Raw genomic sequence first — 14,174 nt, 5'->3', positions numbered from 1 at the left:
AATCAACTTCTTGGAAAGAATCAATACGTTCTCCCATTTTTAATATGGTTATTGACAGTTTTAGGATGGTCTTTGTTGCCTTTGCTTTATAAAAATCTCCAATAAAGAGGAAAGACAACATATCGCATGGAAGTGCAATGAATTACTTTTCGTTTGGAGGTTACAATCCAAAGCAACGAATTATGATCGAGATTATAATTCAAAGCACTGGCGATTGCTAATGTTTGTACCACAGCGGCAGCTTTGGAGTTTTCCAGTTTTTTTCAATTTGTGATTTTAGGCTAATTTGTGCATTTTTATTCAAAAATAATAACAAATAGGTGATACTTCTGTTGTATTGTAAATCAGTGTGTTGTACTATATATATATATATATTTTTTTTTTTTTTTTTTTTTTAAAGCTGCTTTACTCGTATAGCGTCTGGCATGCAAGTAGTGTGCATTTGTTAAAGAAATTGAAGGAGTCAATATGTATGCTGCCGGTAAGTTCGAAAGTGCTTGTTATTGACGTGGGACCAGATTATAATATTGTACACTGTATAGATATAATGCTTCCAACCAATCAGTTTATTGATCACTTGGGTACTGAAGTAAAAACTTCGTTACACTTTTCCGCACCACTTTTTTGAAAGGCAATTAAAAACCATCTAATCTCATCGTTGAATATATAGAGATGCCTAATTTTTCAAAGTTTACGCCTGGAGGTAAGTGATTTACAAATCTGTTATTGCCATAATTTTATAAGAACCAAAGCAGTATGGTTCGGTTACTGGAGTATTTTACAAGTATGGAGTGAAATTTATTGAGAGCGTTGGAGGAGATCATAAATAGTTAACTGCGTGCGGCGTATTATTCTTTAGTGCATAGTGTAGTTTGACTCTTCTCTGGTACAGTGAAACCAGTCTGAAGTGGACACCGTTGGGTCAGAAGGAAGTGTCTACTCTAGGTAGGTGTCCTATTTGCAGAGATCAGTGTAACCAGTTTATTGGTCTTGTTTTCGCTCCACGAAAACAAGACCCATAAACTAGTTACACTGACCAGTTTAATTTTTCTGAATTTCAGTAATTCAGAAAAATGAAATTTACTGTAATTGGCTCTGGTTGCTTACACAAGAGGTTTTATTATTATTATTATTATACAGTAGGTATGTGTTTCAATTAATTAACTTTTAATAAATAACTTTTAGGAAACACATGATGAACATTTAATAAAAATAAATATAAATGACTATTTAGAGGAGTTTTATTATGGATAATGAGATTACTTACTAATTTTATTCTGTATTCATCGTTTTTGCTCACATAGAATTTTTTCAAGGTTGATAGGATACACTCCCCCTAATGAGTTAAAACCCCTCTCCCTTTTTAAAGTTTTGCATTTCATTTCTTATAAAATTAGCATGCAGTCAGTGTAATGCCAAGGATAATTCCAACCAGTATTCCAAAGGTCTGCATACGTTGACAAACTTCGCAACATAGCCATTTGAATAGCCACCATTTCTCACTGCCAGGAGAAAGTGGTAAGTGATGGTGTGGAAAAACTCATTTTTTCTCAGTCAAAAAGTTGGACACTGGTTGCCAAAGCAGTTATGAAAGTAATCTCAAGCACCACATTCCCATGCCATTTTAATTGAATGTACAGGTTATCCACAAACCTTTACAAAACTAAAACATTGCATGAATAGGATACATGACACGAAGCTGAAACCACTTCCAAGTGATAGAGGATATCTTCAAGTTTGTTATTCATGAAACAGAAAATATGTCTGCTACAGTAGATGGTGGCATAATCACAAAATTGTAATCATGAAGAAATTTACCAACAAAATTCCATCCTCTTGGCTTTGTCATCAATCAGTGGCTTCTGTATAATTTGTATGGTTTCATCTTGGGGGGGGATACAAGGACTAATAGATTAATAGTAGCCACTGGCAGAGGTGAAAGTGATTCTTGCACTGCTTCTATTGGAATGAGCAGCAGCCTGGAAAACAAGATGCAGGGTGTTTCAGAGACTGCTGGGAGTCATTGCAGTATAAGTAAACACATGGGTTGTGACAGGGTAGCTAAGTATAGGAACAGGTGCATGTATACTTGCATGTACACCAATGCTAGGAGTTTGGTAAATAAATTTGATAAATTTGAAGTATTGCTCAAAACATCAAAGGCAGATATTGTTGGGATATCAGAGACGTGGTGTCACACAGACATAAGGAATGCAGAAGGGGAATTTGGGGAGTACAAGGTGTACAGGAAGGATAGACAGGATAAGAAGGGAGGAGGGGTTATGCTATTATTATTATTAACCATATGGTGCAAGGAATCCTGAGGCTTATGCTGCACCAGGAAAAAAAAAAAGTTCCCAAGTTACCCTGAGAGAGAGAGAGAGAGACACACACACAAAAGTAGAATGGAATCACCAAGAAAGAAAAGAATGATATCCAGCTCGGGACCCTCGGTGTGCCAAGCCCATACTCACCAGATGTGAGCCCCCGGGATGAGTTAAGAAACATGAAATCCAAGGAAGTGAAGCCAGTCGACATCGCTGGACAGTGCAGTGTCGAGTCTGTTTGGTGTGACATAAGCATTGGAAAATCAAAATTGAGAGTAGGAGTGTGCTATAGGCCTAATGACTCTGATGAGTGTAATAAGGAACAGTACAGGGAAATAGTGGGCCAGTAAATCAGAGAGTCTTATAATGGGGTACTTTAATTTCCCAGATATTGACTGGAATTTGTGTGTTGGTCACTCGCACACTAGCAAGACTTTTTTGGATTTATTGGATGATTGTTTTCTACATCAGCATGTTCGGGAGGCAACTAGAGGGAGTAATACTCTTGATCTGATTATCAGTAGTGATTCTTCGTGCATTAAAAATCTGCAGATAAAGGCACCACTAGGTGGCAGTGATCACAGTGTGCTGAAATGGGATTTACTCAAAGAGTTAACTATCATCAGGGGTAAAGGGAAGGGTTTTTGCTTTCGTAAAGGCGACTATGGTGGTCTGAGACAGTATTTAAATTCTATACGGTGAGACCAACTGATGATGTTAGCAACAGCAAATTCAAAATGGAAAGCATTCAAAGAATTGATCTTGGAAGCTACTAGGCTTTACATACCAACTAAGAAATATTGTTCAAGATTTAGGCCTAAATGGAAGTCAGATGAACTAATGAGACATATGGCAGAGAATAAAAATGCATGGGATACATATAAATTAATGGGTGACTTGGAAGCCTATGATAGATTTAAGACGGTCTGTAACGAAGTCACAAAGGAGATTAGGCAGGCAAAGGCAGATTATGAGAAATCTTTGGCAAAGGATGCAAAGAGTTCTTTACCTATGTAAACTCTAGAGGAAGGGGATGAATCAGATTGGTCCACTGGATATTGACGGTTCAACTGTTGATAATAGTGATCAGGTGACTAACAAACTAAATGAGTATTTTGCATCTACATTCACCCATGAGGAGTTATTCAGGGAGGGTAATGCCAGAGGTGAGTTAAACTCTGGCAGTGAGCTAGATGATTTTGTAATAACTGAGAGGAAAGTGGAGGAGAAATTGTTGAAGATAAACATAATAAAGGCACCAGGGGTGGATTGGATCTATCCAGTTATATTAAAGAAGACAGCAAAGGAAGTAAGCAAACCCTTAGCCATAATTATGAGAGCTTCTTTGGACTCAGGGAGGTACCCATGGACTGGAGATGTGCAAATGTGACCCCAATTCACAAAGGAGGATCAAAGGGCGACACAAGTAATTATATACCTGTTAGTTTAACTTCTGTTTCAGGAAATAATGGAGGCACTGGTTAAAGAAGCACTGCAAGATCATCTAGACAAGACTTCAGTTATAGCTCGGACACAGCATGGCTTTGTTAAGAGAAAGTCTTGCCTGACCAATTTGATTGGATACTATGATGTGGTCACAAAGGAACTGGATACAGGGAATAACTTTGATATCATATATTTTGATATTAGAAAGGCTTTTGATACTGTTGCACATGGAAGACTGCTGAACAAATTGGAGCGGAGCATTGTGGAATTGCAGGCAAATTGCTGCTATGGATAAAGGAATGGTTCAGTGGGAGAAGACAGAGTGGTAATCAATAGACACTGCTCATCATGGACTAATGTTATTAGTGGAGTCCCTCATGGTTCAGTGTTGGGTCCAGTGTTGTTTTCTATATATATATAAATGATATTGATGATGGTATATCAAGCTTAATGTCCAAGTTTGCAGACGATACAAAGGTTGGCAGGGTTGTTAAGGACACTAATGACAGTACATTGCTGCAACAGGATCTAGAAAAAGTTGAGCAGATGGGCTGAGAGATGGCAAATGAAGTTTAACATTGACAAATGTAAAGTACTACATATGGGAAGCAGTAACCCCAGAGTGGTGTATGAACTCTGTGGTACTACACTGACAGTGGTAGAGAACAAAAAGAACCTGGTGATAATTGTGCAGGCAATGAAGTTTTCTGAGCAGTGCAGACAGTGTGCAAGAGTAGCTCAGTGTCTTGTCAATGATATACATAAATTGTTCTAGCAGGAATAAAGGGGTGATTATTCCCTTGTTTAAGCAATGGTCAGGCCACACCTTGAGTACTGTATACAGGTCCGGAGGCCTCATTTTATGAAGGATGTAGAGCTGTTGGAACGAGTACAGAGAAGGGCAATGAGATTAGTGAATGGAATAAAGGGTTGCTCTTATGAAGAAAGACGTAAATTTTGCAAATTACAGTGCCTGGAGACTAGGCACCTGTGAGGTGATCTGATTGAGGTGTATAAAGCCTTGAATGGTTTGAGTATGCTCAATGCTTGATGGGATTCTCTTGCTCAGAATAATCACCTGAGAGGGCATAAATTCAAATGTAGGATAGATGTGTGGAAGTTTGCCTTTAGCCAGCGGGTAGTTGGTTTGTGGAACTGACTTCCATCCTCTGTTGTGGAAGTTGATAGCCTAAATAAATTTAAGGCTGAGCTGGACATGTATTTGGAAAGAACGGAGGGGTGAAATGGGAGCAGTTTTTTTTTTTTTTTTGGCTGATGCTGCATAACCTTGCTTTCTTGCATCATATGCCTCTGCTAATGCTAATCTTCAGATGGCAAGGTAACACGTTACAAACTGTTGACCTTGATATGTTAAGCTCACGACTGGTATTTTGTATGGGTTTTCCTAGATTTTGTGTAAAACTTCCTCAAGCTAGCTACCCTGCACTTTTTTTTGGTTACCACCTCTGCAAGGATGAAGCGTACTTTAGTAATTTTCATTGCATAACTGTGGATCTACTAGGTGGTTTCTTTTTGAACTTTGTTTGAAATTTATGCATAACAGTGGTGGCAGACTGCAACTCATTGAAGGAGTATGCACTGCTGCTTCTCATGGTTGGTAAATTTTTGCCACAAATAAAATTTTTGTGATTATGCACTCATCTATTGCAGAATCACATTTTCCGGTTGGTGAATAACAACTTGAAAATATTCTCAATCGCATGGAAGTGGTTTCAGATTTGTATCATACACCCTATTCACACAATGTTTCAGTTTTGTAAAGGTTTCGGGATATTCTGTGTTTGTGGACGTAGAAATCCTCATGGGCTTTATGTGGTCTTTAATTCTCTGTGCAGTCTGTTAGCAGAGTTTGTTTTTGAAAGAAATGTATAATAGCTCTATTCACACTTTTTTTTTTTTTTTTTTATGTGCATATCTGGTGATTATGTGCTTGGCACACCCAGGGTCCTGAGCCGGATATCATCATTCTTCTCTTTCTTGGTGATTTATCTCTCTTAGCGTAACTCAGATATTTTTTTTTTTTTGGCTGGTGCAGCATAAGCCTTAAGCTTCCATGCACTGTATGGCTAATAATAATAATAATACTTTTAGAGGTACTTTCTCTGTTTCTTATTTTTTTTCATACTTGTCACATCTCATAGAGCCAAATTGTCCACTCTGAATTATATTATACATCTGTTATCATTTGCTTTTTTTATTGGATTTCTGAATTTATTTTCATTATTGTAATATTATTAGTTATATACTCTAATTTTTCTTATTTTCCTTTGCTATATCCATTAAAGTGGGCTAACTGTTGTGTGCTTTGATTGAAATAAATAAAATGGAGTATGAGAAGTTTTTATAAAAAGCTGTAATTACAAATTTTGACAGTTTTAATCAAATAACACGCTTTTCTAAATAAAATGATGAAAATCAAATTTTTGAATGAATAGACACGAGGAAGTTGAGGAAGTTGATTCTCATGAAACATGATAATAACATTTAACTAATGCATTTACAACCACTCATGAATGACAATTCTCCCTTTTGGCTCTGTAACTCGCAATTTACAGTTATTTGTCATAAAGGACATTTCATTCTTGCATGTGAATTGTTATGTTACAGAACAGTGAACAGCCATCCAAAGTCTTATACAGTTACAGAACCTTCCAGCTTTATCCCATATACACACACTTGCTCAGACACAATATGTGCTGCTGTAGTATAATCTAAGTGGCCAGTGAGTCTAAAATTCAATAGCAATATTAACAGGTCTTTATAATTGTATTTAATTTACCTAATGTTTAAGAATAAATCTTTCTGTATGTGGTGTATTTCCCATCTCCTATACTATATACCTACACACTATTACCTCCTTTTTATTATTATTATATTGTTGCTCTTATTTCTCCCTGACTGGGGGTTCCATCCCATACGTATTGCTGTCAAGTGCACCGGGTGGTTATGTCTGGTGTTACTGTTGGTCGAGGAACTCTCTATCCTACAGGTGTTTAGGATTGCAACTTTCTGGAGTTCCTTGTAGATATTCTCTGGGCTGTTATGCAGAGTCTTTGGCACCATGCCGGTGGTTAACATGATGATCGGAATGGTCATTACTTGTTAATTATTGCTAAGATTATTATTAGTAGTAGTGGCATATGATGCAAGAAAGCAACCTTACAAAGCAACAGTTGAAAAAAAAAAACTTCCCATGTTACCTATCCATTATCTTTAATAATTTGTTTAGTTCTTTCTTGAATTTATTCAAATTATCCACTTCCACAGCAACAGATGGAAGTTTTTTTCCCTGTTTACTAAAATTTGCTATAGCCAGGCAGGTCTCTTATTTTAGAGGTTGTGTTTTACACTCACAATTGCATTTGAGTTATTAGCTACTTTTTTAGTAGGTTACTGCCTACCATAATTTTTATTTTGAAGGTGTCTTTCACTTAGTTTTTGTTTTTTCACTTCCTTTTACTCTAACCTGGTTTTTGTATTCCTCCATCTTATAATATTATATATATACTACATTTTAAACACTGCAATATTATAAGTATTTTAAAATTCTTTACCTGCAATATTTCTTTATTTTATTTTACATTTTTCTGTAGTTTTATTCAATTTGCAGCCATCCTTAGATAGCATCAGGACTACTCTCCACATGGCTGCTGATACAAATTTAATTTAACTTTTATTAGCTTCGTTTTTTTCTTTTACAGTAGTAGGCTGAAGTTATGGAATGCTATGTACTATATTGCCATTGCACAAAACAGAAGGAACTGGAAAGTTTCTGGACAGGCCTTCATCCTGCAGTGGATTGAAAATGGCTGATGATGATGTAGTAGTACTATATAAGTCATAAAAACCCATAGATTTATCCAGTTAATTATTTTGATATCAGTCTTCTTCCTATTACTTTTCTTCTTTCCATCTGTTGGCCTACTAAAAATAGATTATAATAAATATCCCTCATGTTACATTAATACCATAATGGCTAATTTACTTTCAGTGTATTATTATATTTTAATTTTGCATTTTATTATTTTTATATTTTAAGGGCACAAAAGGTGATATAGTTGTACACGTTGGCACCAATGATATTAAGAGTAGGAGACCGGCGGAATTACTTAGCAAGTACAGATCACTGTTGAAAAAAAGCCGTGAATTAGGGTTGAACTTGAAAGTGTCTGCAATTCTGCCCAGACACGATAGGAGGGAGTATATGATGAGAACCTTGTCGATCAATTCGGCCCTGGAGGGATTGTGCAAGGCTCAAGGGGTAGAATTTTTTTCAGCCTGGACTGTACTTGTTAACAGGAGAGATTGCTTCTACAGGGATGGGATACACTTAAATAGAAAGGGTGCAAGAATTTTTGCTGATGCTGTCGAGGCAGTGTTAGGTGGGTCGGAAAACTGCTAGTTGGGGGGGATACAAGGACTAATAGATTAACAGTAGCCACTGGCAGAGGTGGAAGTGATTCTTGCACTGCTTCTATTGAAATGAGCAGAAGTCTGAAAAACAAGATGCATGATATTTCAGAGACTGCTGGTAGTCATTGCGGTACAAGTAAACACATGGGTTGTGTTAGGGTAGCTAAGAATAGAAACAGGTGCATGTATACCTGCGTGTACACCAATGCTAGGAGTTTGGAAATAAATTTGATGAATTTGAGGTATTGCTCAAAACATCAAAGGCAGATATTGTTGGGATATCAGAGACGTGGTGTCACACAGATATAAGTAATGCGGAACTGGAATTTGGGGAATACAATGTGTATAGAAAGGATAGACAGGACAGGAGGGGAGGAGGGGTTATGCTATTAATTAAGAAACACAAAGTCCAAGGAAGTGAAGCCAGTCGACATCGATGGACAGGGCAGTGTCGAGTCAGTTTGGTGTGACATAAGCATAGGGAAATCAAAATTGAGAGTAGGAGTGTGTTATAGGCCTAATGACTCTGATGAGTATAATAAGATATTGTACAGGGAAATAGAGTGGGCCAGTAAATCAGAGAGTCTTATAATGGGGGATTTTAATTTCCCAGATATTGACTGGAATTTGTGGGTTGGTCACTCGCACACTAGCAAGGCTTTTGTGGATTTATTGGATGATTGTTTTCTACATCAGCATGTTCGTGAGGCAACAAGAGGGAGCAATACTCTTGATCTGATTATCAGTAGTGATTCTTCATGCATTAAGAACCTGCAGATAAATGAACCACTAGGTGGCAGTGATCACAGTGTGTTGAAGTGCGATTTACCCAAGGAGGTAACTACCATCAGAGGTAAAGGGAAGGGTTTTTGTTTTCGTAAAGGAGACTATGATGGTCTGAGACAGTATTTAAATTCTGTGCAGTGGGACCAACTGATGATGTTACCAACAGCAAACTCAAAATGGGAAGCATTCAAGGAACTAATCTTGGAGGCTACCAGGCTTTACATACCAACTAAGAAATATTGTTCAAGGTTTAGGCCTAAATGGTTGTCAGATGAACTAATGAGACATGTGGCAGAGAAGAAAAATGCATGGGATACATACAAATTAATGGGTGACATGGAAGCCTATGATAGATATAAGTTGGTCTGTAACCAAGTCACAAAGGAGATTAGGCAGGCAAAGGCAGACTACGAAAAATCATTGGCAAAGGATGCAAAGAAAAACAGAAAAGAGTTCTTTACATACTTGAACTTGAGAAGGAAAGGGATGAATCAGATTGGTCCACTGGATATTGATGGTTCAACAGTTGAGGATCCTGCTCAGGTGGCTAACAATCTAAACGAGTATTTTGCATCTACATTCACGCATGAGGAGTTATTCAGGAAGGAGAATGATGTAGGTAAACATTGGCAGTGAGCTGGATGATTTTGTAATAACTGAGAGGAAAGTGGAGGAGAGATTGTTGAGGATAAACATAAAAAAGGCACCTGGGGTGGATGGGATCTATCCAGTTATATTAAAGGAGGCAGCAAAGGAAGTATGCAAACCCCTAGCCATAATTATGAGAGCTTCTTTGGACTCAGGGGAGGTACCCATAGACTGGAGATGTGCAAATGTAACCCCAATTCACAAAGGAGGATCAAAGGCTGACACAAGTAATTATAGACCTGTTAGTTTAACTTCTGTTCCAGGTAAATTAATGGAGGCACTGGTTAAAGAAGCACTGCAGGATCATCTAGACAAGAATTCCGTTATAGCTCAGACGCAGCATGGTTTTGTTAAGGGCAGGTCTTGCCTGACCAATTTGATTGGATACTATGATGTAGTCACAAAAGAACTGGATGCAGGGAATAACTTTGATATTATATATTTGGATCTTAGAAAGGCTTTCGATACTGTTGCACATGGAAGACTGCTGCACAAATTGGAGCAGTGTGGCATTGGAGGCAAATTGCTGCTATGGATAAGGGGATGGTTGAGTGGCAGAAGACAGAGAGTGGTAATCAATGGACACTGCTCAACGTGGACTAATGTTATTAGTGGAGTTCCTCAAGGTTCAGTGTTGGGTCCGTTGTTGTTTTCGGTGTTTATGAATGATATTGATGATGGGATATCAAGTTTAATGTCCAAGTTTGCAAATGATACAAAGGTTGGCAGGGTCGTTAAGGACACTACTGACGCTATACTGCTGCAACAGGATCTGGAAAGGTTGAACAGATGGGCTGAGAGGTGGCAAATGAAGTTTAACTTTGACAAATGTAAAGTACTACATATGGGATACAGTAACCCCAGAGCAACGTATCAACTCTGCGGTACTACACTGACAGTGGTGGAGAATGAAAAGGACCTGGGGGTAATTGTGCAGGCAGATATGAAGTTCTCTGAGCAGTGCAGACGAGCTGCAAGAGTAGCTCATGGTGTCTTGTCAATGATATACAGGAATTTTTCTAGCAGGGATAAGGAGGTGATTATTCCCTTGTATAAGGCAATGGTTAGGCCACATCTTGAGTACTGTATACAGGTCTGGAGGCCTCATTTCAAGAAGGATGTAGAGCTGCTGGAACGGGTACAGAGAAGGGCAACAAGATTAGTAAATGGAACAAAGGGTTGCTCTTACGAAGAAAGGCTTAAGTTTTGCAAATTACAGAGTCTGGAGACTAGGCACCGGCGAGGTGATCTGATAGAGGTGTATAAGGCTTTGAATGGTTTGAGCATGCTCAATGCCAATGGGATTCTTCATCTTGCTCAGAATAATCACCTCAGAGGGCATAAATTCAAATTGAGGAAGGACGGATGTCGGATAGATGTGCGGAAATTTGCCTTTGGCCAGCGGGTGGTTGGTTGGTGGAACCGACTTCCATCACTTGTTGTTGAAGTTGATAGCCTAAACAAATTTAAAGCTCAACTGGACAGGTATTTCGAACGAACGGAGGGGTGAAATGGGAGTGGGTTTTTTTTTTTTTTTTGGCTGATGCTGAATAAGCTTGCTTTCTTGCATCATATGCCTCTACTAATGCTAATGCTATTTTCATTGATTACTTATTATTATAATATACTTAACTTTCTTTAACCTTTTTCACTTCTTTTTCTTACTTTTTTTTTTGTATTTCTTCTCTTAAGTTGGCAACTTATACATAGTGTTTTATACTCACCTACCATGTTCCCATATCTTTGATCATGTACATTTGTATATATTTTTTCTATTTAGTAGTAGTGGCAAATGATACAAGAAATAAAGTTTATATAATACCAGCCAAAAAAAAACCAAAAAAAAACTACACACTTCACTCATCTATACCCCCCAAGAATTTGTATAGTTTTTTACATAGTAATAGTGGCATGTGATGCAAGAAAGCAAGTGCATGAGCTTATGTAGCATCAGCCAAAAAAAAAAAAAAAAATCGCACAACCATTCCCTCTAAAAGTTTGTCCAGTCCCTCCTTGAATTTATTTAAGCTATCAACTTCCACAACGACAGATGGAAGTTGTTCCAGCAATTAACCACCCGCTGGTTAAAGGCAAATTTCCGCACATCTATTCTACAACTGTCTTTCCTCAATTTGAATTTATGCCCCCTAATTCATAATCTGAGCAAGCAAAGAATCCCATCAGAATTCAGTGTGCCCATTCAAGGCCTTATACACCTTAATCAGATCACCTCGCAGGTGCCTAGTGTCCAGCCGCTTCCATTTGCAGAACTTGAAAACCTCTCTTGGTAAGAGGACCTTTCCTTCCACTCGCCAATATTGTTGCCCTTCTCTGTACACGCTCAAGCAAATCTGCATCCTTCCTAAAATGAGGCCTTCAGACCTGTATGCAGTACCCAAGGCGTTGCCTGACCATTGCCTTATCCAAAGGGATAATCACCTCCTTTTTCCTGCTATATTCCTGTATATCATTGACAAAACCCCATGACCTGCTCTTGCAGCCTGTCTTCATTGCTCAGAAAACTTCATATTTGACTGCCCAATTACTCCCAGGTCTTTTTCATTTTCTACCACCTTAAGTGTAATACCACACAGTTGGTATGTTCTTCTGGGGTTACTTCTACCCATAGGTGCCTCTGTAGCCAGGAGGAAGGAGCAGCAGTGCGTAGCACACGCTTCTTCATTAGACCGGGATTTGAGCCCGTCACCACCAAATATGGAGAATGCGGAAAGGTCAGGGAATGACCACCGCATATCCCAGAGCAATATGGCCTTAGTTGCTAATGCTTCTAAAACCCAAATAACAAACAAATAAACAATCTTCTACCCATATGCAGTACTTTGCATTTGTCAATGTTAAACATCAAATAAAAGTGTACATTTCTCCCTGAGAACTGGGTAGATATCGCACAGAGAATGAATACAATTGAACTGTGGTATTTTAAAACATTAATCACAGATGCCTTGAATGCGTATTTACCATTAAAAAAATACTCCACGAGGTGGGTTCAAAGTTGGATGAATAATGAAGTTGCCACATTACTTGAGCAGAAAAAGATGCCATGGAAAGGTTACAGAGCAATAAAAAGTACTGAAGCCTATAACAGCTATAAGATGATCTGTAATAGAGCCACAGAAAAGGTTCAACAGGCAAAGGCAGTTTATGAGAAATCACTAGCAAACAGAGCAAAGAGTGGGGGGGGGGGATAAGGAATTCTTCACATATATAAATGCCAAGAAGAGCATTAGCATTAGTAGAGGCATTTGATGCAAGAAAGCAAGCTTATGCAGCATCAGCCAAAAAAAAAAAAACCCACTTCCACTTCACCCCTCTGTTCGTTCAAAATACCTGTCCAGCTGAGCCTTAAACTTATTTAGGCTATCAACCTCCACCACAAGGGATGGAAGTCTGTTCCACCAACCAACCACCCGCTGGCTAAAGGCAAATTTCCGCACGTCTATCCTACATCTGTCTTTCCAGGCGTCTCCGTAGCCAGGTGGGAAGGAGCAGTAGTGTGTATCACACGCTTCTTGATTAGACCGGGGTTCGAGCCCGTCACCACCAAATATGGAGGATGCGGAAAGGTCAGGGAATGACCACTGCATATTCACAGAGCAATATGGCCTTAGTTGCTAATGCTCCTAAAAAAACCAAATAAACATCTGTCTTTCCTCAATTTGAATTTATGCCCTCTCAGGTGAATGGAGGTGAGCAGGACAAACCAAATCGGACCTTTACGTAAGGGAAAGGGGATAGTATTAAATACACCAGCTGCCATTGCAGATGAACTCAACAATTATTTTGCATCGATATTTACAAATGAGAAACCTTTTGTAGCAATGGGAAATTGTGGGAGCGAAGTTGAAAAATATGTAATTTATGATATTGAAATTCCGCAAGATTATTTAAAGAAAAAACTTTCGAGCCTACAGGCCAGTAAGGCTCCTGGAGTTGACGGAATATACCCTATAATCTTAAGGGAGGCGGCAAGTGAGTGCACTGAACCATTGAGGCTAATTATGCAAGCATCACTAGACTCTGGGGAGATTCCGTTGGATTGGGAAAGTGCCAATGTATCTCCCATACATAAGGGTGGCTCTAAGAGTGAAGTTGGAAATTATTGACCTATCAGTCTGACTTCAATGGTAGGGAAAATCATGGAGGCGATGAACAAGGGTGGAATTCAGGATCACTTGGATTGAATTGAAATTCTCAAGGATACTCAGCATGGCTTTGTAAAGGGAAAATCATGTTTAACAAATCTGGTTTGCTATTTTGAAAGGGTCACTCACGAGCTGGATTTAGGGAATAATTTCGACATTGTTTATTTAGATTTCAGCAAAGCTTTTGACTCAGTCCCACATGAGTGGTTGCTTTATAAGCTGGAACAGGTTGGAATCACTGGGAAAATCTTTAGATGGATAGCAGGATGGCTTCAGGGCAGGAGGCAGAGGGTTGTGATAAATGGCTATTCCTCAGATTGGGTTGATGTAAGAAGTGGGATTCTCCAAGGATCAGTATTAGGACCACTGT

The 14,174-nt window shown here is 38.6% G+C and overlaps 1 protein-coding gene across 2 annotated transcripts in view; it reads left to right on the top strand.

Annotated features, from left to right (window-relative positions):
- The first annotated feature begins 407 nt into the window (after positions 1-407).
- Positions 408-14,174, top strand: part of LOC150080587 (BLOC-1-related complex subunit 8 homolog) — a 60,392-nt gene continuing 46,625 nt past the window's right edge. The window contains exon 1 of one of the 2 annotated variants that reach the window (XM_090381100.1): positions 408-481. In XM_090381100.1, coding sequence (XP_090237226.1) covers positions 469-481 — 13 coding nt within the window. In that variant the 5' untranslated portion in view covers positions 408-468. Of the gene's footprint in view, positions 482-589; positions 704-14,174 lie in introns of those variants that run through there. The other variant, XM_090381099.1, reaches the window with a different exon arrangement.

Source organism: Mastigoproctus giganteus, chromosome 9 (genome assembly GCF_048544385.1).
Source record: "Mastigoproctus giganteus isolate SK-2022 chromosome 9, ASM4854438v1, whole genome shotgun sequence".
Lineage (NCBI taxonomy): Eukaryota > Metazoa > Arthropoda > Arachnida > Uropygi > Thelyphonidae > Mastigoproctus > Mastigoproctus giganteus.
The sequence above is the reverse complement of the archived record's forward strand: the minus strand, read 5'-3'. Positions and strand labels throughout refer to the sequence as shown.